Below are 23,409 nucleotides of genomic sequence, written 5' to 3' on the forward strand. Positions count from 1 at the left end.
TTGAGTTATTATTATAAAATTAAATGGGAGTTTTCCCCAATTTCGCTACCTTTATAATAATCCATTCTCGAGATCTCCATTTCTTATTTTATTTTGTTAAAAAGTTGATCGCGAACCCACCATACTCCACGATCACATATCAAAACTATGAAAAATACAAAATTGTGTGATTAAATTTAACATATGATTGTATACTTCATAGTGTATTCTATATATCCACTATTGCTCAGTAAGAAAACATCAAACCAGAGCAAAATGAACACTTTACTACCACTTCTCTTAACTCATCTTGTCGTTTCTTTTATCATTTTCCTCGGCCGAGGAATGTGGTCAACAAGCGGGAGGTGCTCTCTGCCCCAACAATCTATGCTGCAGCCCGTTCGGATGGTGCGGTGACACCGAACTACTGTAAGCGGCCTGGCTGCCAAAGCCAGTGCACTCCTGATGGTCATCCTCCTCCTTCTTCCTCCTCCTCCTGGTCCACATCCTCCTCCTGATCCCACCGGCGGTCTTACTGATATCATTACAAGATCTCAGTTCGATGACATGCTTAAACATAGGACGACCCCGCGCGCTTGTCCCGCTAGAGGTTTCTGTGAAGATGAAGCAATAAGAAACAAGATGGTTGGTTAAGGTCTCAAGACAATGGAGATACCACTACAAGGGACAAGCATGCATGGTTGGTTAAGGTCTCAAGACAATGGAGATGCCACTACAAGGGACAAGCATGCATGGTGGGTTAAGGTCTCAAGACAATGGAGATGCCACTACAAGGGACAAGCATGTATGGTGGGTTAAAGTCTCAAGACAATGGATTATTAGTTTATCATATTTCATCTACCATTTGCCATACTTGTAACCCCTATATATATGGGATGTTCCCATAAGCAAATCAATCAAGCAAATAAGATTCTCCTTATTTACTCTATCTCTCTCTCTACTTTCTAGATTAAACATCTCTCTCTCTCTTGTTCTTCACTATGTTCTTCAATTTCTAACATGGTATCAGAGCATCCAAGCTCTTGAACACCAAACTGCTTCCGCAAATTTACTCTATTCACCTTACTCTTTCACTTGTTTGGTTTACTTTCTTCATTTCTAGAGAACACATCTTGGCTTCCCTTGTTTTCTCTCTTGCCTAGCCTCAGAAATTCAAATTTCTTCTTGGCGAATTTTTTATTTTTTACCCGCTGGACAATAGCAAGCAAAGATGGAGCAGCACAAGCTAGTTAGGATTCCAGTCATCCTAAAGGTCCTAACTACATTACCTGGTCGAGATTGACCAGGACAGCTCTTGGAGGAAGAGGTCTATGGGAGCACATCACCACAAGTGAGACCCCAAGACAAATCACCCAAGGAGAAGATGGCAAGGAGGTTGTAGTGGTAGATGAAGGCAAATGGGGTCAGGAGGATCTCATGGTGCTGTCTATCTTGCAAGGCTCACTTGATACTCCTATCATGGAGTCTTACTCACATTGTGAGACTGCAAAGAAGCTATGGGATACCTTACACAAGGTATATGGCAACACTTCAAACCTCACCAGAATTTTTGAGGTTAAGAGGGCAATCAACAACTTACAGCAAGAGGAGATGGACTTCACCAAGCACCTTGGGAGTACAGCCAGCTGTGGTCTGAACTTGAGATGCTGAGACCAAGTACCACTGATCCTAGTACACTAGAAGAGAGGCGTGAGCAAGACAAGGTCTTTGGATTGCTTCTCACACTCAACCCAAGCTTCAATGATGTACTTAAACACATATTGAGAGCTAAAGAGCTTCCAAGCTATGATGATGTGTGTGCTCAACTTCGGAAGGAGCTAGGCTCAGATGGTCTCTTTGGTGGAAAAGGGGAACTGTCTATGGCAAACAAAGCTGAGAAGATGGAGAGTGCTTCAGTCAACAAAGCACACTTCAAACCAAGAAGAGGAGGAGACAAGTCTGTGACTTGTGAGCACTGCAAGAATCTAGGCCACTCCAAAACCAATTGTTGGATCCTCCATCCTCACCTCAGACCTGCTTCAACCAACAGATACAACCAGGCCAAAGCACATGAAGCAAGAGCTCATGAAACCACAGTACCAGGCTCCATGCGCATAGGAGAAGATGGAAGAGCTATGATCTCAACCACCCACACTGGTGGATCAACATCCCATGCCATGTCCCAGTCATCCCCTGATGATGCCTTCATCCGCAAGTCAGACATTGAAGCCCTTATCAAGGCTATCAATGCAAACTCTGGTAACATCAGTGTCAATGCTTTAAATTCTATTCACAGTGCTTCACATACTACTAGACCTTTGATCATCGATTCGGGAGCTTCTCATCATATGATTAGGGATGCTAGACTGATTAGTGATGTTAAACCTGCTCTAGGGAGTGTAGTGATTGCTAATGGTGATAGAATTCCAATTGAAGGAGTAGGAAACTTGAAACTGTTTGATAAGGAGTCTCAAGCTTTTTATATGCCTACTTTCACATCCAACTTATTATCTGTTAAGAGAGCAACCAATGATCTAAATTGCAATGTTATTTTCAGTCCTAATGATGTGTGCTTTCAGGATATTAAGACCAGGAAGATGCTGGGAAAGGGTGTGAGCAAGGGAGAGCTTTACTTGCTTGAAACACCAAGCTTTCAAATTTATCTTGTGCTTTCAATTCTGCTTCTGTGTTAGCTAGTGATGTTTTATGGCATGCTAGATTAGGTCATCCTCATTATCGTGCCTTAGGACTGATGTTACCTAATCTATCTTTAAAGAGTGGAAGTTGTGAGGCTTGTATTCTTAGTAAACATCAGAGATCTGTTTTCCCTAATTCTAAGACTATTTATGAAAATTGCTTTGATCTTGTGCACTCTGATGTTTGGACAGCACCTTGTATGTCTAGGGAGAACCATAAATATTTTGTTACATTCATAGATGAAAAATCAAAATATACATGGCTCACCTTGATTCAAACTAAAGATAGAGTTTTAGAAGTTTTTATTAACTTCCAAAACTATGTATCTAACCATTTCAATTCCAAGATCAAAATTTTTAGGTCTGATAATGGCGGAGAATATACAAGCACTGCTTTCAAACATCACTTAGCAAAACATGGCATAATCCATCAAACAAGTTGCCCATACACACCACAACAAATGGAGTTGCTGAAAGGAAGAATCGCCATCTTATGGAGGTTGCAAGGAGCATGATGTTCCATACCAATGTTCCAAAGAGGTTCTGGGGAGATGCTGTGGTCTCAGCATGTTATTTGATCAATAGGATCCCCACCAAAGTCCTCCAATATCTCTCCCTTTCAGGTATTAAACAAAATAAAACCTCCAATTGATCACTTGCGTTTTTTTCGGTGTGTGTGCTATGTCTTGATACCAGGGGAACAGAGAAAAAGCTTGAAGCCAAGAGTGTCAAAGGCATGTTCATAGGATATACTCATGCGCAGAAGGGGTACAAGTGCTACATACCTGAATCAAGAAGAGTTATGGTCTCAAGGGATGTTAAGTTTGTGGAATCAAAGGGATACTATGATGAGAAGAGTTGGGAAAGCCTTCAGGATCTCTCACAAGAATCTCCAGATAGGGCAAACAACTTGAGAATCATTCTGGAAAACCTAGGCATCAGCCAGCCTCAAACAAGTGGCGTACCGAGCACTTCACATATACCTCCAGTTGTGGATGAAGCTACATCAATTGAAGAAGCAGTCCATCCTGATCAGAGGGGGGAAACCAACCTAATTTGCAAGTTATCCATGAGGAAGCTATCCCTGAAGAAGATATCCATGACGAAGCTATCCACGAGGAAGCTATCCAAGAAGAAGCTATCCAAGAAGAAGTTGTTAATGATCAAGATGGAATGCAACAAGAAGTTCAACCATTAAGGAGGAGTACAAGGGTGAAGAAACCATCTCAGTGGATGGACACCAAAGTATACTTCAACAACAATGCAGTAGCTCATCCTATCCAAGCAACATGTTCTTTTGCGAGACTATCTGAAGAGCATGTAGTCTTCATCAGCAACCTAGATCAAGAGTATGTACCAAAGACTTATGAAGAAGCCATGAAGCATGAAGAGTGGAGAGCGTCAGTTGGGGATGAAGTTGGTGCCATGATCAAGAATGATACTTGGTATGAAACTGAGCTCCCAAAGGAAAGAAAGCTGTTACAAGCCGTCTACTCTTCACCATCAAGTACCTTGCCAATGGGAAACCAGAAAGAAAGAAAACAAGGCTAGTTGCAAGAGGATACACCCAAGTCTATGGAGAAGACTATTTGGATACATTTGCACCAGTAGCTAAACTCCACACCATAAGAATTCTACTCTCATTGGCAATGAACTTGGAATGGGATTTATGGCAGATGGATGTCAAGAATGCTTTTCTTCAAGGAGAGCTGGAGGATGAGGTTTACATGAGGCCACCTCCGGGTATGGAAGACATGGTCAAGCCAGGGAATGTCCTAAGGTTGAAGAAAGCAATATATGGGTTAAAACAGTCACCAAGGGCTTGGTACCACAAACTGAGTACAACTCTCAATGGAAGAGGGTTTGTAAAGTCAGAAGCTGATCATACACTCTTCACACTCACAAGCAAGCAAGGAATTGTGGTGATTCTTATTTATGTAGATGATATTATCATCACAGGAAGTGACAAGAAAGGTATTATCTCAACCAAAGTCTTTCTTAAGTCTACTTTTGATATTAAAGATTTGGGTGAGCTAAAGTACTTTCTAGGGATAGAAATATGCCGCTCTAAAGAGGGGCTTTTCTTATCTCAAAGGAAGTACACACTTGATCTTTTGAATGAGGCAGGAAATCTTGGAGCGAAAGTAGCCAAGACTCCACTAGAAGATGGGTATAAGGTGCTGCGTGAGGGGGAGATTGAAGACAAGCCCTATATTGACGTTAAACACTATAGAAGAATTGTAGGAAAGCTGATATACCTCACCATCACCAGGCCTGATGTATGCTTTGCAGTTAACCAAGTAAGCCAGAATATGCAAGCTCCCAAGATACACCATTGGAACATGGTTGAAAGGATCCTAAGATACCTAAGAGAGGCGCCAGGGCAAGGAGTGTGGATGGGATGCAACAAAAATACAGAGATAGTTGGGTATTGTGATGCTGATTGGGCAGGAGACACAGTGGATAGGAGATCCACTACCGGCTATTGTACATTTATTGGAGGCAATCTTGTCACTTGGAAGAGCAAGAAACAGAAGATAGTGTCATGCTCAAGTGCTGAAGCTGAATATAGGGCAATGAGGAAGCTCACTAGTGAGTTGATTTGGATTAGAAACCTACTTCGAGACTTGGGTATAGAGACATCAACTCCAATCACCATGCATTGTGATAATCAAGCAGCAATACACATAGCTTCCAACAGTGTGTTCCATGAGAGGACTAAACACATTGAGGTGGATTGTCATAAAGTTAGGCAAGCAGTGGAACAAAGGATCATCTTACCCTGCTACACAAGAAGTGAGGATCAACTAGCTGACATCTTTACCAAGGCTGCAAGCACCAAGGTTTGCGAGTTCATACATTCCAAGTTAGGACTCGTAGATTTTTCATCACACTAATCCTCTTATCCATGAAGTGTTCTACTCTTTTTCCTTGGCTTGGTTTTTATCCCATGAGGTTTTTCCAAGCTAAAGGTTTTAATGAGGGAATGCTTCATGGTTTCCAAGTTTGACCAGTCCCTATGGTCAAGCTTGAGGGGGAGTGTGAAGATGAAGCAATAAGAAACAAGATGGTTGGTTAAGGTCTCAAGACAATGGAGATACAACTACAAGGGACAAGCATGCATGGTTGGTTAAGGTCTCAAGACAATGGAGATGCCACTACAAGGGACAAGCATGCATGGTGGGTTAAGGTCTCAAGACAATGGAGATGCCACTACAAGGGACAAGCATGTATGGTGGGTTAAAGTCTCAAGACAATGGATTATTAGTTTATCATATTTCATCTACCATTTACCATACTTGTAACCCCTATATATATGGGATGTTCCCATAAGCAAATCAATCAAGCAAATAAGATTCTCCTTATTTACTCTATCTCTCTCTCTACTTTCTAGATTAAACATCTCTTTCTTGTTCTTCGCTATGTTCTTCAATTTCTAACAGTTTTCTACGCTTACGAAGCCTTTATCACCGCGGCTTATTTTTCACCAGCTTCGCCAGAGGCAGAGACACTGCCGCGAGGAAGAAAGAACTCGCCGCTTTCTTTGGTCAGACTTCCTATGATCCACTGGTCATCCAAAAAACACTTCGATATACACGTGGGGTTACTGTTACAAGGAAGAGTTGAATCCTCCTTCAGACTACTGTTCACCGAGTGACACGTGGCCGTGCGTACCTGGCAAGCGCTACTACGGAAGAGGACCGGTGCTGCTGAAGGGGAACCACGAGTACGGATCGTATGGACAAGCCCTTAACGCCGACTTACTCAACAACCCTGACCTTGTCTCTAACGACCCAGTGATAGCTTTCAAAGTCGCGATTTTATTCTGGATGAAACCTGTGCCTCCAAAATCGTGGAGCCACGGCGTGTTGATAAATTTATGGAGGCCTTCAACGGCAGACATTGCGGCCGGGAGATTACGGGTTACGGTGTGATATCGAATATCTTCAACGGTAGAATAGAGTGTGGACATGGCTATGACGCAAGAGTTGCTGATAGGATTGGGTTTTATAGGAGGTACTGTGAAATCTTAGGAGCTGACCCCGGAGATAATCTTGATTGTTACAACCAACGGCCATTTGATCCTGTAATTTGTCCCTCGACGCTGCTATTTAATAAAGAGTGATATGCATAAACTTTGTATCGGAAAATAATAAGGGTTTGATTAATTATCAAACTGAATAAGAACTCTTTATAGCACAAGATATGAAGTTATATTTGCGGTTTTTGTTATATAAAAGTTGGAATGGGCTTATAAATCCAATCTGTAATATTTAAATTTATTTTCATATTTATCTCCACAACAACAAAGTTGAAAGCAATCAAAGTAAATCATTATCAAAATAAAAGCATCAAAAATGATTTAAAAAAACTAACAAAAAAATCACTTTTTCCCTTTTCGGTCAAGATTGCATTTTTTCCCTTTTCAAACAAAAACGTGAATATTTTGTTGAAATCAGTATTAAATTATTATAGCTTTAGTGTAGTACACCGTTCTAGAGAGAAAATGAGACGGGTACTACAAATATCTCACTTAACCATTGCTATACATTTTATAGTTAAATTTTATAGCCAGAAAAGGTACAGAAAAGTGAAAACCAGTCCTCGAAACTGTCACTAGTAAGCAATGAAACAGTTTGTATTTATCTCGTTGCTATATATTATAGCTATATATTTATTCTTGCTACTATGTTGCCGGTTGGCTTTAAACTTGATAGTTTGTTGTTAAACAGATGTCTTAACCCCCATTCTGACATTCAAGTTTCTACACGATTAAATAAAGTCGCCATAGCAAGACATTGTTTTCTTTGCATGATTAACGGTAATCTGTATTGATAAAGATGAATAATTAATGGTTAATCGGATTAGAAACAAAATAAATGGAACTTCACATAGGCTTAATAGTTCCCTTTTTCAGGAAGAATAAAACTTGGATCATACTACTAAAAAAGTTAAGAGATGTGTGACAAGTAGTTTATTTCCCTTTTAAGACAGGAGAAAATAAGCAGATGATGGAGATTAAGATTAATGCTTTGTAAGCCGAATCTCCAAAATCAGAGCAATCAAGGAGATACAAGTATTCGCATGCTGTGAGAGTCTGAACGAAACGCAGAACAGTGAGTCGGGGATTCATTGTGGAATCAATAGGTGATCCCATGTGACCATCTGCAACGAATTGCCTATATCCAGTTTATCTATTTATCATTAATGTTTATCTAGCTAGGCGTGAAAGTTAGATAACTAGATAAGATCTCTTCTAATCCAAATAAATACTCTATTATCCTCCCATATATTAATTGAGAAGTTACTTTATTGACTTCTGCTGACGTATCATTCATACATGTAATTTGAGAAAAATCCTTATAATTTCATTGGTCAATGGTTTTTAGTTTTCATTTATTTTAATTAAATCTAAAAAAAGCAATCATAGAACCAATTAATGTTAGTTGCCAAATTATTTATATATTCTTATGCATAATCATTTATAGTACTTATTGGTAACAATTATGGAAATTCTATTTAATACTCCATCATTTCTTTTTTTGCACTAATAGTCTATTTAAAATTATATGAAGTATGTTGTCAAAAAGTAGTTAATAAAAATATTATACTAGCTTTTTTCTATTATAAACAGTTGTAAAAAGCTTTATTTTCGTATATAAGTCATAATATGCATATACAAAACATATAATTCTATTAAAATATTATAATAACTATTAATGCATCATATAGTGAGTTTATAAATTATTTACATTAGTTTAAAATCATCTGTGATGATTAATATATATTTTGTAAAAAACAATTAAAGTCATTTATACTGATTCATTTCTAATGGGTTATCAAGGATATATAATAGCTTATAATTATATAAATATTTGGTAATCATTTTAAGGTGTCAAATCATCAATAATGATTATTATATCATTAATAAGAGTTTACAAATCAATATATAAAGATCTATAAAATTGTTATAATATTTATAAAACCATTTATAAGGAAGAATTTCTCATCATTTATAGGAGTTTAGAAAATATTTATGAAGGTTACTGGTTTGTAAATTATTTAATAACTTTCTAAAATATTTTTCTAAATATTTTTAAAAATTGATAACCATTGATAAGGTTAACATGTTTGTAAATTATTTAAAATTTTAAAAATGATCTAACAATTTTATAAATATTTTTCTAAATTCTTATCGATGGTTTTTAATTTTAATTAATATATAGGACTATTTTATAAAATTTAATCTTTTAAGTTTATAAATTATTCTTCATAGATAACAAATTGTTTTCTTGAGTTATAACCACTAATTAGGTTTTATAATCTTTATAAGGATTTTAAAATTTCTGAGAAATAATTCATAAAATTCTAACTTTAAAATATTTTATTAATTATTTATAGTTGTATAGTTTCCTTTCTAAGAGGTTATAAAAATGTTATCAAAAAAGAATCAATCGAAAAATTATTTTTTTTTCACAAGTTCATCATTTTCAAAACCTTTTTCAAAGCAAAATAACCACACAATTACATGAGTTATAAAACAATCCATAGAATATTATGAATAAAAGTATATTCCTAAATTTATGAAATTTTTAATATTCTTACTTTTTAATAACTTTTGTGTTTTATACTTTAGTTGCAAGTGTAGGTCTATTTGTCAGTTGAGTTCATGTTTTTGATTTTAATATTTTTTATAAAAGAAAAATTTGATATACAAACCAATTAAAATGTATATGCATGTTCTAACAATAATGGTATAAAACAATTTAATTAAATATTGTTTTGTAAAAGTTGTAAAAAATCTAACTAAATACTATATAAATCCGATTTAAGATTAAAAAAATTAATAAAAAAAAATTATTAAAAAATTATCTACCAAAAATTCACATTCAGTTTTAAAATATTAATCGTTATTATTGCTGATCGAAAACATAAAATATTATATTATATTAAAATTTTAAAATTATTTAATACCCGTAAATTTGCGGGCAACCACCTAGTCTCATTTTAAAATAGACATCAAGCCCACATGGATGTAGTCAGTGTTTATTGTGTATTATACGTAAAGGGAGATTATATTATTATGGACACTAGTTGCATGCACGTAGGTTTCGTCGAGATCTATATATATAAAAATATGCTTGATTCACTCCTGTGCGTCCACGTCAGCGCCAGGTCAGAAAGTCGAGGTTTGTAGTGCCGACACGTGTCTCGTCCGTACGAAACGCATCACTTCATTATTTTATTCTTAATATTTGTTGGGCTTTTTTGGTTAAGCTTATATAATTAGTGTTTTGGCTGATAAATTTGTATGGTTAAGTTGGCCCGATGGCCCATGAACAGAAACCTAAATCTGATGAAGCAAAAAGTCTGTGTGACGATTCCATTAGAGAGACTGAGATGCAGAAGTCTGTGTGCCGATTCCATTGGTTGGGTTTCGATCAGTCCTTTCGACTTCTGTCCATCCATCGAAACGAGATAGCTTCTGGATCCATCGCAGTAAACAAGATAGTAAGCATCAGTGTTTGTTTGATTTTAGGAATCTCTAGATTATTTTAAGGTTCCTTATTGTCTCTTAGTTCCTTATTGATGTTCTTATTGGATTGATCATCATCATCTCCTCCGATGTTAGATCAGTCTTTTTGGAATTTATAATTTTTTATTAATGATTATATTGCATGAGGGTTAATTAAGAATATAATGGGATTCTGGAAAATGCAAACGTGAAAACACCACTAGCTATGTTTCTAATATATTAATCCAATCAACATTAATCATTATCATATTAGGTTGAGGTATAGTATCGTGAAAAAAAGTTTGATTTTTAAAAATGCATTCATTATTTGTTTCTAATATGTTTTGTTTCACCACTAGCTACGTTTCTCAAAACAATGGAATTCAACATCAACAAAACTGTCACAGCATGGGAAGAAATGTTTAATTGAAGAATGAATTTGGAACAGATCGCATTATAAAGGTAAGTAGGTAACTGGATACTATATTCGGTCTTAGATTTTATAGAACGGAGTACATAGTAGCATGCCCAAATAATAAAGTTTTTGGCTTTATTGCTCGAAACAAGATTTCAGGTTCAAAGAGTTGGTCAACATCATAATGCACTATCCTCAAGGGAATCATGGAATTTATAAAGATGGAAGGCCTATTTATATCAAGAGCCTAGGACAAGTCATCCCGGTAAGTATCATGTACTAGAAACATACAAACATTGTGGTCTTTTAGGCTTTAGATAATGTGAATACATATTATGAGAAGATGATGGATCGTTGATCATCGATCATGTTCTTGATAATGTTTATATGATTCTTGCGACAGATCTGTTTCTATTGATCCTTCACCTAGATTTCATGATTTGGATATGTTCTCTGGTCTCACGTTAGTTGTTTGTTAGAGATTGATTTTGATTCATATAAATGAAGCTCATGATTGCTGGATATTTATCTGATAACGGTATAGGTCGATGTCCACACATCAAAAGTGTCAAGGTTAGATATGTGGTTCCGAGTGGAGCTTTGGTTGGTATCTACGAGGACCTTGAGCTCAGGGATGGGGGATCAAACTACCTTGGGAAGTGTGTCTCTAAAGTGAGAAACTACATTGTCTGTGAGAGAAGTATTATCCGATTTGTTTCCTTTTTTTTTGTTGATGTCGGCTGTTGGCAATGTGTGAACTCGATCATTGGCCCAGCGTTAATCTTTCCTTGATTTATGTTTAGTGCTACAAATTTGTTTCTAAAGCTGTTTTTTCACATTCATGTGTTTTTTTTGTTTTGCAGGATCCAAGATCAAACTCAGCAGACTGATATTGACAACTTCGTGGTCTCTGGAGTGATGGAACCCAAAACGATCCGGGTTGGTGAAATCAAAAGGTGATTCAAGAGAAATTCATGTTTTATGTTTTTACTCAATAATGAAAGATGATTCTGACCATCTTGGTTCTTCTTTTTTGTGTACAGCTTGTAGCCAATTGTATCCTTGCTGTGTGCAAAGCTGGGGTCATTGACTCATTGTTTATGGCATTCTCTCTACAAAGCGAAGGTAGGAGAGCAAAAGGTAAAAATAAATTACATGATAGGGTAATGTTCGGCACCAAAGATGAGGGAAAAAGACAAACAATAAAAAGAATTAATGATTACATTTTTTACGTTTTTTTGGTAAGATAATTTTGTAAATTTTAACAAAAAAGAAAATAGTAGAGTTGGTATAACTATAGTTAAATTTCTGATTTGTAAATTTCTATCTTTTGGCTTATTGCAACAGTCATTGTACTCTAAGGGATGTGGTACAATAGCATGTTTATACGTGTCTATATTCTGAGTCATGAAAGCTTTGTAAACTACTTACTTGGCTCTACTTAAGAGCCAAAACCAATGTCTGCTGACTCTTTCGAGGATTACAATCAAGAAGAAAAATAAAGATTATGCAACAATTACTTTTACGTGGCTCTCTCCGAGAAGTAACAGCAGAGGAAAGTGTCAATGAGAAGAGAAATACAAACAACATGGATGCATTGATGGTTCCATAGATTATATGATTCTCTATATCTATGTAAACTAATTGGCCATCCGAACAATTTAACTAAGTTTTACTAAGAAAATTTTATATGCTTTGTAAAGTTCTTTATGAACTTAACCAAAAAATATATTGGTTTAAATTCCATTAACGTAAAGATACATTTTCTTTTCTAGTCTACATATTATGATTTTAAAGTAGCTATTGGTTTGAATCTATTTTATTAACTTAATTTCATAGTAATATAATTTTTAAAACTTCTAAATGAATGAGTGTTACTTAATCCGAGAATGTAGTACGACCTTGGCTGGTTTATTTGATAAAAGTTGGGATGATATGGTTTATTTGATAAAAGTTTTAATAGAATGCGTGTATACTTAAATAATCAATTTCAGATTGTTATGTTATTTAACTAACTTTAGAAAACAAATTGTAATATTGGTTTCGTACTGAAAGTTTTTGGGGGGGTTTTTTCGTAGTTTGAGGTTGTTTCGCCCTAGAGAGAAACTCTCTCAGACCCGCATCCCAAGGCGCCTCCGATGGATCTCCCCTGCTTCAGCCACGCTGCTCCTTCCTCCTCCCTCTGAAGCAGCCATGTTCCTCTCCATGGCTATGATGGTCACTACTCCTCCGTCATGTATCCGGCCCCCTCCAGATCCGCAGCCGTCGTCGTGTTTGAACGTCCCGCTTGAAGGTCTCTCTCCCGTCATCCCTCCGGAACCACCAGACCCTCCAGACGTTACTCTTCTCCCGATGTTACTCCTCACACCACACCGCTCCTCCGCTCACATGTTCCCTTCCGGGCCGGATTTCACACCACGCCGTCGCCGTTTCCTCTACACTTGCTCTCGTCCCTGTTGTGTCTCCTCTTGGTGTTAGAAACGCCGGAGCTTCTCAGCTCGAGGGAGGCCTCACCGGATCTGGTCGTTCTCACCTCTTCGATTATATGCATTGCCAGCCAGATCTAATACCTGCTACGCCACCGCCTCCTGGACGAGTCACTACCGGACGTGAGACTAGCTCTCCGCTCCGTAGTCGCGCCTCTCCTATGCAATCACCCACAAGAAGCTCGCCCATCTGAAAATCCCGACTCTAGCTCGTTCATTCAAAGCTTGTTTGAGTCCGACGACTGGCAATTTGGCGTTTGTTCGGCCAAACCTTCATGGTTCCTTCACGGTAATGCTGGAACTAGAAGCTCTTGTCTTGACTCATTGCTCATCGTTGCTTTAGAAGTTCTCGTCAAGCCTCATTATATTTTCAATGTCGTGAATATAGTCATCTACTCATTACTGGATTCACATAGTCCATCTATTCTAGTCAATGCCAAATCAAGTCAGTTAGGACTTTGTTTTCTATACGGTCATGGAGCTTCTCACCAAAAGCTCTTGTCGGTCATCATTCCAACCGTTGCTTACAGGTGTATCAACGTCATTTTCGACTATCAGTTCGCTTTAGAGAAAAGATGAAGTTTCTCCATGGGACTCTTTATACCGCTGAGCTTGACTCGCCCCTTGAAAGCTCTATCTTTCAATGTTTTGTAATGCTTTTTATTATCATCCCGCCGTCGAGCATGGCTCCGGGATCTTCTACTTTGATTGTAAACTCTGTTGCTCTCTGAGCTTTTATAATATAAGTTGTGACAAAAAAAAAAAACAATTGTAAATTGATTCATTTTTCACATTATCAATCAATAGGTTAAAAATGTATAAGAAAGTACCAACACATTCACAAACAAATATATAAGAATGAAAAATAATTCATAATTTATGTTAAATTTCAACTGTAGTGACATGCATTTTTATTTTACTTAATTTTATAATAAAAATATAACAAACACTAAAAATTAAAATAATTGCATTAATGAAAATGAAAGCTTTTTATTAATTTATCAAACCTTTGATTTCTAATAAGAACAACAGAAACAATAGTAAAAAAACTGCATATTTTTACACATATATGAAAATACAATATATCTTATCTTTTAATTGATCTTCACTTGCTTAACAAAGATTAATATAGACAAAGATAAGTTAATAATAACATCAATTACAATAATTGATGTTAAAACAAATATTTTGTATCATTTGTTAATAATTATCTCAAATTAATAACATTTGTTTTTCTGATATTATTTATGTGATGTAATATATATGATCTTTTTTGGTAGTGTATCATATACATCTCTTGCAAATGCAAACCTAAAACAGAAACCACAAAATCATACAAAAATAATAATCTAAATCGCAAGTAAAGTATATCTTGCCCGTAGGACGGGCTGACCCTACTTATCAATACAATAATTTAACCATGACTCATTGGAAAAAAATCATTAGAATAGGAAGAGAAACCTTATAATAACTAATTAATCATGTGTATAATTTGGTCTTGAGTTATTATAAAATTAAATGGGAGTCTTTCGTCTAATGCGCTACCTTATAATAATTCATCTCGAGATCACAATTTCTTCTTTTTATGTGTGAAAAAGTGATCGTGAACCCACGATACTACACGGTCACATGTCTTATAACTATGGATTAAATTTAACATTCATTGATTGTATAACTATGCATAGTAGTAGTATAAATACCCCCTACTTGCCTCAGTAAGAAACCATCAAAATCAGAGCAAATGAAGACTTTACTACTTCTCTTACTCAACTTCTTGTTTCTTTTTATCATTTTCTTCAGCCGAGCAATGTGGTCGACAAGCGGGAGGTGCCCTCTGCCCCAACAATCTATGCTGCAGCGAGTACGGATGGTGCGGTTCCACCGAAGCTTACTGTGCGCTGCCTGGCTGCCAGAGCCAGTGCACTCCCAGTGGTCCTCCTCCTCCCCCTCCACCTCCTCCTGGTCCTCCTCCTCCTGATCCCACCGGCGGTCTTACTGATATCATAACAACATCTCAGTTCGATGACATGCTTAAACATAGGAACGATGCCGCTTGTCCCGCTAGAGGTTTCTACACTTATGATGCCTTTATCACCGCCGCTAAATATTTCCCCAGCTTCTGCAACAATGGAGACACTGCCGCAAGGAAGAAAGAGCTCTCTGCCTTCTTTGGTCAGACTTCCCACGAACCACCGGTAAGCACTGATTATGTTTCTATCTTTTTCCAAAAACAAAGTTTTATGTTGGTATGGTGTATTATTCCTTAAGTCTTACAAACGGATTGAATGTCTGAAATTTTCATAATCTTCAAAAGAAACAAATTTAAATATTTAGTACAAAAATATAACAGATTTTATTTTATTATTTTTATTTTATTTTATTATTTTCAAAACAATATTTTCCCAAACACCAAAAGCAAACACAATTATTTTTATTATATATTATAAGCTAGTAACAGTCATTATAACCATTTGCCAATAAATACTATAAACTTAACGTAAATTAAAAAAAAAACATTTTAAATTTTCAACGCGTTAATATCCCAAACTATTCTTAGCACGTCAATCATCGTTATCTGTTTTAACAAATAAAGAGTTCTATAAATAACGTGTTAGACTAAGTTGTGACTAATATATTTAATGAAATGGATGGTGCACGTTGAAGGTGGGTGGCCAACAGCACCAGACGGACCATATGCATGGGGATACTGTTTCAAGGAAGAGGTGAGTCCTTCTTCAGACTACTGTTCACCGAGCGGAACGTGGCCATGCGCACCTGGCAAACGTTACTACGGAAGAGGGGCCGATGCAGCTGTCGTGGAACTACAACTACGGACAGTGTGGAGCAGCCATTGGAGAAGACTTACTCAACAACCCTGACCTTGTCTCCAACGATCCAGTGATCTCTTTCAAAACCGCGATTTGGTTCTGGATGACTCCTCAGTCTCCAAAACCTTCGTGCCATGCCGTGATCAACTGCCAGTGGCAGCCTTCACCCGCAGACATTGCGGCCGGGAGAGTACCGGGTTACGGTGTGACAACGGATATCATTAACGGTGGATTAGAGTGTGGACATGGCCCAGACCCAAGGGTCATTGATAGGATTGGGTTTTATCAGAGGTACTGTGGCATCTTCGGTGTGAATACTGGAGATAACCTTGACTGTTTCAACCAAAGGCCCTTTGCTTCTTTTAAATCTTTCCTCGACGCTGCTATGTAATAGCAGCAGGTAACCTTGATTGTTACAATCAAAGGTCCTTTGCTTCTGTTAACTCCTTCCTCGACGCTGCTATGCAATAGCAGCAGCTTTGTATGTGAAAACAATAAGGGAATACCCAACTAAATAAAACGGAGGAGTAATATTTGCGATGTTTGCTATCAGGGACGTTTGGGTTCGGTTCGGATATATTCGGATTTCGGGTTTTCAGGTTTTCGGGTTTAAAGATTTCAGTCCTATTCGGGTATTTCTAAATTTTGGTTCGGGTTCGGTTCGGTTCGGATCTTTGCGGGTTCGGTTCGGGTTCGGATAACCCATTTAAATTATTTTTAAATTTTAATATTCATTATATGCTTAAATTTCTCAAAATCTATAAAAAAAAAAAATATATATTACATATAAATTTGTATAATATGTCAAAATACCTAAAATTAACATATAAATTGGTTTAATTTGAATATTTGGATAGAAAATCAATAGATATTTCAAGTATTTTGGTGTTTTGAATATATTTTAGCTATTTTAGACATTTACTTTTGACTATTTATGTATATTTTCAAGTATTTTAGATCACTTAAAGTATCTTATATATTTTGGATGTTTTAATATATATTAAATCTAAAAATAAGTATTATATTTAGGTATAAATCTATTTCGGTTACATTCGGGTACCCGAGATATTTCGGTTCTTTAAATACCAAAATTTTGAATCCGTTCGGATATTTAATCAATTTTGGTTCGAGTTTGGTACTACTCTTTTGGATGGGCTTCGGTTCGATTATTCAGATCCGGATTTTTTGCCCAGCCCTATTTGCTATTCTATATGAAAGTTGGATTGGGCTTTAAAATGGGCCTCAATAGACAAATCAGGAAAGATTTTTATGGTCGGTTTCAAGTGCCGACAGGTTTCGCATAACGTGTCGCTATCTCCAAACATCGTTTTCGAGTGAAACTGAAACCTTAGCGTAGTATATATTAAGGTTTGGATACAGTTACCGGTTAGACCGAATTAAACCAGTCCAAAACTCTAATAGCCACCTCTTTCTTATGCATTACAAGACCAGATTCAAAATCGAAGCATATTTGAACGTTAATTATAGAATTTTACAAATATTTTCACAGAAATTTTAGATCTGAACTAAAATTAAAACTGTACCAACTAAACCAAAACCGAATTGCAAACCGTAATTTTGACATTTCGACGACTGAAAAAACCGAAAATTCTAAAAAGAAACGCATAGATCACCGAACCAAATAAAGATGAAAAGCAGTTTCTTCTTCGTCGTTGTTCTCTCTCTCTCCTCCATCTTCATTTCCTCTCTGATCGCTACTTTCTCCAAAGACGACATGGCCATGCTCGGAGGCGTTCGCGATGTACCTGCTAACGAGAACAGTGTCGAGGTCGAGAGCCTCGCTCGTTTCGCTGTCGATGAGCATAACAAGAAAGAGGTTTGTTTCCCTCCCTCTCTCTCTCTCTCTTTGATCGGTCTCAGATTCGTGTTTCTGCTTTGACCTAGTGCCGATTGATTAGAGATTTTTAGGAATTGATTTTTCTGGAGGATAGTGATCTGATTAATTGAGTTTACGTTTACAATTTTGTAGAATGCACTGCTCGAGTTTGCGAGAGTGGTGAAGGCGAAAGAGCAAGTTTGTGGCGGGAACGATGCACCACCTGACTCTGGAGATCATCGAGGCTGGGAAGAAGAAGCTTTACGAGGCTAAAGTGTGGGTGAAGCCTTGGTTGAACTTCAAGGAGTTGCAGGAGTTCAAGCCTGCTAGTGATGATGGTGCCCCTTCTACTACCATCACTCCCTCAGATCTTGGCTGCAAGAAAGGTATGACTTTTTGAGTAAAAGGATACCTTTTATGTATGTGAGAGAGAGAGATTGTGTTTAAGAATGAGTTTTGATCATGAAAATTCAGATGAGAATGCATCTGGATGGAGGGAAGTTCCAGGAGATGATCCAGAAGTGCAGCACGTTGCTGATCATGCTGTCAAGACTATACAGCAGAGGTCTAACTCTTTGTTTCCTTATGAACTCCAAGAGGTTGTTCATGCCAACGCTGAGGTATCTTTCTTTACTCGTATTTCAAACCTTGAACTGAAGCTTATTTAATACTATCTGCACTTGATTTTAACTATGGTTTCAGGTCAGTGGGGAGGCTGCAAAGTACAACATGGTTCTGAAGTTGAAGAGGGGAGAAGGAGGAAAAGTTCAAGGTGGAGGTTCACAAGAACCATGAAGGTGTTCTTCATCTCAACCACATGGAGCAGCACCATGACTAGTCATCTCCTCTGTTTATGTAATAATGACTGTTTGTTTGCTTACTCTGTAAGATATTTTAACTTCTGATGCTACTATTAAACCCTTAAATACATACCAGAAGAAATAAATTAAGTTGCAGTCTTCGATTCATACATAAACGGAAACAGGAAGAAGACTTGGATAACAGAAAGAGCATTTTTCTAGACAAACCGCTAAATGCTGCTACTCTATATTTGGTCCTACTTTGTGCTGCTTAGCCCTCTTCGTCATAATCTTCCTCGTCCTCGTCCTCGTCTATCCTCTTACCCAAACTTGCTAACTGTGTTGGATCGATCTTGCCCAACTCCATAGGCCAGCCTGGATATTCTTCTGATGGTCGTAGCTTTGTCTGCAGCTGGGACTGGTGCCGGTTTGGTTTCGTTTAGGTCGAGGGATTCAGCGTTGAGGTCAATGTCAATGCCTTCTTTTGGTTTTGAAGTTGCTGCTTGGTGTCTTCTTTTGATGCTGCAATGTCGCCATCGACATCCTTCTTCTCGTTCTCTTGTGGTGATGACGCTGACACATGCATCTGGTTACTGTCTTGAGGAGTGGCTGTTCCGCCATGGCGTCTCAAGCTCCACCTCGCGGTTCAGATTTTCTTTCGGCTGCTTTAGCAGCTCGTTCAACCGCGACCTCTTCCTCGTCCTCTCCCTCTACTACCCCTGCCACTGGGCTTAGCATTCCCCACCTCTTGCTGCAATAATAAGCCCAATGCCAACAACAGTGTTGAATGGATGTTAGTGCTCCACACCAATAGACATTAAATGAAGTAACTAAGAAGAACATGAGCTCACTGTTTTGCTTTTCTTATTTTCCTCGTCGCTGTCATTCACTTCGTCACTGATCGGCTTCCTGATTTAAATAAACCATTTCGATTCAGCTTGCTACTGGCTTATATCAATTAAATAACCAGAGTATACGGAGCCAGGAGGTCCAACCTTCTCTTGGAGATGGTGCGATCATCCATGGTAACGTCACCAGTCCCATGGGCCTGCCCTTGCGCTTGGCCGTAGTCAGGAACCTGCTCACACTTCCTCAGAAAATCAAACACGTTATATCTTTCCACACAGTGTTTTCTGTAAACAACAAACAAGTTCAATAAACGTGGATGCAGTAGTTGCATCACCAAACACCGTATGAAGAAAAAGAGCAAAATGTACTTTAAACACACAAATATGTGGTATAAAGTTCTGTAACATCAACAACATCCTCTAGGGTTGGACGCAGTCAAAATAGGACCAATAACTTGGAAGCTCTTCCGCTTAACAACATCACCTCACCTCAACCAGATTTAATAGTTACAACATCTAAAATGCATTCATGCTCTTTAGGCAGTAGCGACATTTGTTAGCATGCAGAAGGATCAAAAAACAAAAGTTTAAGCAATCAGTTGCTTACAGGTGCAAAGAGCTGACGGTCTTGGCTCCTCTCTCGAGGGTAATCTCATACGTGCGATCGCAAAGGTCTTGCAAGAACAATTCCAAAGATTTTGCTGCAGTAACAGAACATGAAATTAAGCAAAAAAGGTCTCCCAACCAACAACTGCCTTAAAACTGAAGTAAAACAAAATGACTCACAGACTAGGACAGGCACTGCCAAAGCAATCTTGCCAACATCCTCATCAGCTTGCATAATCTTTTTAATACGAGCCTGAAATGAAAAATCATTGTATACAAACGTAATACATTAACACACAAACGGAAGTTCAGTTCTTTGAATAATCCTATCGTCAACACTATACTAACTTTTTAAAAAAAAAAAAAAACAATTCGTGTATGTATATTCATTCCATGCTCAACTAATGACAATAGTCCTCTTTATAACACTATCTTTATCTTATCCAATTAAAATGGGGAAATTGATTGCTAGGTCAACCAATTTCATCAGAATGACATACTTAATCTAACAACTTGGTCTTAGAAGAAACACGATCCAAAAAGGTCATCAATCGTAGACGAGAAAAAACTTACAGCTGGAAGCGAGTATCGAGCTTCTTCCTCATGATTTTGAAATCCCCCAATCAAGAGAACACGCCAAATCCCACCACAGCAGAAGAGACAGAGCAAACCGATGGGGGGGGGGGGGGGGGGGGGGGGGGGGATCCTAAATACAGAAACTCCTTTACTAAAATCGGAAAGTTATTCTTCGTCTATGGGACACTGCCAGATCCGGCGACGGCGGTTTCCTTTTTGTTCCTACTATCTCTCCTCCTCGATTGAATTAAGATTAAATTTAAGTTTATAAAACAAAAGGTTTGGGTCAAAAGAAAGAAAGCAAAAAAAAGGTGGTAAATTAAAAGTTATAATATTTAGTTAGTTGGCAGATTGACTAATCCGATTGTTTGGAAACATCTACCCATACACATGGTTAGTTATTATTGGATTACACAAGACTTACGCGTCACAGGACTATTATTCTAAAATCTTCATCCACTTTTTTAAAGGATAAATTAGATCATAATCCGCGCAACCACCACGCGAATTTTTTTTTTATTTATTTTTATATAAATATTTAGTTTTCAATTCTAAATTGGTATATATTATACTCCCTCCGTTTCAATATAGATGATGTTTTAGAATGATTATTTTGTTTCAATTTACATCATGAAATTTTGATATTTTAAAGTTAACTTTAACTTTATTGGAACATGTTCAACCAATTAGATTTTAACTTTAACATATGGAGGTATAACATAACAACGTTAAATTATATCTTTTTAATTTATACTTTCTATAAATCTAATTGATCATCTATTGTTTAAATCCAATTATTGATAGCCTAAAAGTTTCTGGTAGCCCTAAAATTTAAATAATAAGATTAAAGATTAAATGTAACATAACTTTCTAGAAATAGGTCCATTTTTAAAAAAATCACACATGAATTAAAGTTGTGACTTCTGTTTTAATATATAAGATGGATAATGCATCTTTGTATCTTTGTTGGGGAGATATATCCCTGACCAGAAATATATACTCCTCTATTATTATTATAAAGGTGTTCTCATATTTCTTTTTTTTGGTAATATGTTTAATTTCGTACCACTTTCAAAAGTACCTGCTGTGCAGCTTAGTGAGCGAAAACATAAAACACAAACCACCAAAACACACAAAAAACAGAGGGAAAATAAAGAAGAGTCGAGGAGAGTCAAGGAGGGTGGGTGCATGCGAAGAAGAACTGAAGAATGGATGGCTGGATCGAGAGGAGCCAGTCCCTTATTTGTCTATCAACTGCAGAGCAAATAGAGATAGCAGTAGTCGAGAATGAAGTAAATACCTATGAGTTACATGGGTCTTCCACTGATGACACAGGTTATGCGGCAACAAGACTATCTCCCTCTCATTGAGAAAATTCGAGGTAGAATAAACACTTGGACTACCGCTTCCTCCTCTCCTATGCGGAAGGTTGCAACTGATCTAGTATGTGCTTATGAGTATAGTAAACTTCTGGGCCTCTGCATTCAGACTCCCAAACAAATGTCTGGAAGAAATAGAACGGCTCTGTTCTCCATTCTTATGGACTGGTCCGGAGCTCAAGTCCACAGGCGTAAAACAAGCTTGGAAAGAGATCTGCTTGACTAAGAGCGAGGAAGGTTTGGGTATAAGACCGCTTAAAGAAGTTAATCTGGTCTACAATCTAAAGCTTATATGGGAGAATGCTCTGAGGGAAGTCTCTTTGGGGGACTGGATAAAGCACAACTTGCTTAGAAAGAGAAGTTTTTGGGAAGTAATGGAAATACTCAAGCAGGGTCTTGGATGTGGAAGAAAATGCTTAAGCTACGTGATGTAGCTAAGTCTTTCTACATGAAGACCGTAGGCAATGGGAGACATACTTCATTTTGGTACGATCGATGGTCTGACCTAGGAGTATTAATGGATGTACTGGGATAGAGAGAGGTCTAATAGACTTGGTATTAGAAGAGATGCCACTGTGGAGGATGTCCTTCGACTCCTCGAAGAAGAATGAGGCATCGTTCGCGCATGCTGAAAGATATTGAAAGGGCCCTGGACTCTTTTAGAGATCAACTGAACACTGCAGAGGATGATTTCGACATGTGGAGACGATCATCTGGCTACAACCAAAATTTTTGATACAGAGACTTTGTTGCTTCTTTGGCCGAAAGGTATTGGTTCTCGCAGGCTACCCAAAGTTTGCTTTCATGGCTTGGCTTGCAACTAGGGGAAGACTATCTACCATGGATCGGGTTTCTCAATGGAGTCAAGGCATTGACACAAGTTGTGTCTTATGCAAGAACACTCCAGAATCCCAGAACCATCTTTTTCTTCGAGTGTTCCTTCTCAGCTCAAGTTTGGGAGCATCTAGTCAAAGGTATATTGCAGAACTCATACACTGCAGAATGGACTGGTATTAAGATATTGCTTGTTGATCGGAATCTGGAGAGATACAAGTTGTTATGTACTCGATACGCCTTCCAAGCCGCTGTCTATGCGATATGGAGAGAACGCAATAGGCGCATGCATGGAGACCACCGCTGCCCACTCAAGCTCTGATGAAGCTTGTTGATAAAGGTATGCGAACAAACTCAGCTTAATAAACTACATGTGGGAAGAGATTTGAAGGCATTTTGCAGTTTGGTTTGCTACAAGAGTGTAAATAGAGTACAATTAGGAGTGGTAAACGAGTAGCGGAGTTCCATCTTTAAACATAGGATGCACTTGATATAAAGAGGTTTTTGTGAATAAAATTTAAACACATTAAAAAAAAGAAAGAATGAAGCAAATATTTTCCTATTCCTTTCTTTCCAAATTAAGTAGATGATGATTGGAACATGGGATTG

At 37.5% G+C, this 23,409-nt stretch overlaps 1 protein-coding gene and 4 pseudogenes across 5 annotated transcripts; 4 read left to right on the forward strand and 1 right to left on the reverse strand.

The window, feature by feature from the left end:
• The first annotated feature begins 255 nt into the window (after positions 1 to 255).
• Positions 256 to 6,801, forward strand: LOC125601130 (annotated as a pseudogene).
• Positions 6,802 to 9,995: 3,194 nt separating this feature from the next.
• LOC106377470 lies at positions 9,996 to 12,356 on the forward strand. 5 transcript variants are annotated; one of them, XR_001275810.3, is made up of 6 exons: positions 9,996 to 10,187; positions 10,551 to 10,653; positions 10,759 to 10,871; positions 11,151 to 11,297; positions 11,470 to 11,562; positions 11,650 to 12,356. XR_001275810.3 is itself a non-coding variant. In XM_013817709.3 (6 exons), exons 3-6 carry the CDS (start codon positions 10,791 to 10,793, stop codon positions 11,654 to 11,656), a joined length of 309 nt encoding a protein of 102 aa, XP_013673163.1. In that variant the 5' UTR covers positions 9,996 to 10,187; positions 10,551 to 10,653; positions 10,759 to 10,790; the 3' UTR covers positions 11,657 to 11,786. The 5 variants fall into 5 exon arrangements, 2 of the variants coding, with proteins under 2 accessions (XP_013673163.1, XP_013673164.1); XR_007334075.1 differs by having other exon boundaries at positions 10,766 to 10,871; XR_001275809.3 differs by having other exon boundaries at positions 11,151 to 11,306; positions 11,650 to 11,786.
• Positions 12,357 to 14,833: 2,477 nt separating this feature from the next.
• On the forward strand, positions 14,834 to 16,562 carry LOC111212056 (annotated as a pseudogene).
• Positions 16,563 to 17,550: 988 nt separating this feature from the next.
• Positions 17,551 to 18,685, forward strand: LOC125601125 (annotated as a pseudogene).
• Positions 18,686 to 18,825: 140 nt separating this feature from the next.
• LOC125601129 lies at positions 18,826 to 20,264 on the reverse strand (annotated as a pseudogene).
• Between the last annotated feature and the right edge of the window lie 3,145 nt (positions 20,265 to 23,409).

The sequence above is a fragment of the Brassica napus genome, unplaced genomic scaffold, assembly GCF_020379485.1.
Source record: "Brassica napus cultivar Da-Ae unplaced genomic scaffold, Da-Ae ScsIHWf_2451;HRSCAF=3164, whole genome shotgun sequence".
NCBI classification, from domain to species: domain Eukaryota; kingdom Viridiplantae; phylum Streptophyta; class Magnoliopsida; order Brassicales; family Brassicaceae; genus Brassica; species Brassica napus.

Excerpts from the sequence above, each read along its gene's own strand:
- LOC106377470 (XM_013817709.3), top strand. The coding sequence starts at position 10,791 with ATGCACTATCCTCAAGGGAATCATGGAATTTATAAAGATGGAAGGCCT. Across the intron at positions 10,872-11,150 it reads GCCTAGGACAAGTCATCCCG|GTCGATGTCCACACATCAAA; the intron begins GTAAGTATCATG and ends ATAACGGTATAG. Across the intron at positions 11,279-11,469 it reads TTGGGAAGTGTGTCTCTAAA|GATCCAAGATCAAACTCAGC; the intron begins GTGAGAAACTAC and ends TTTGTTTTGCAG.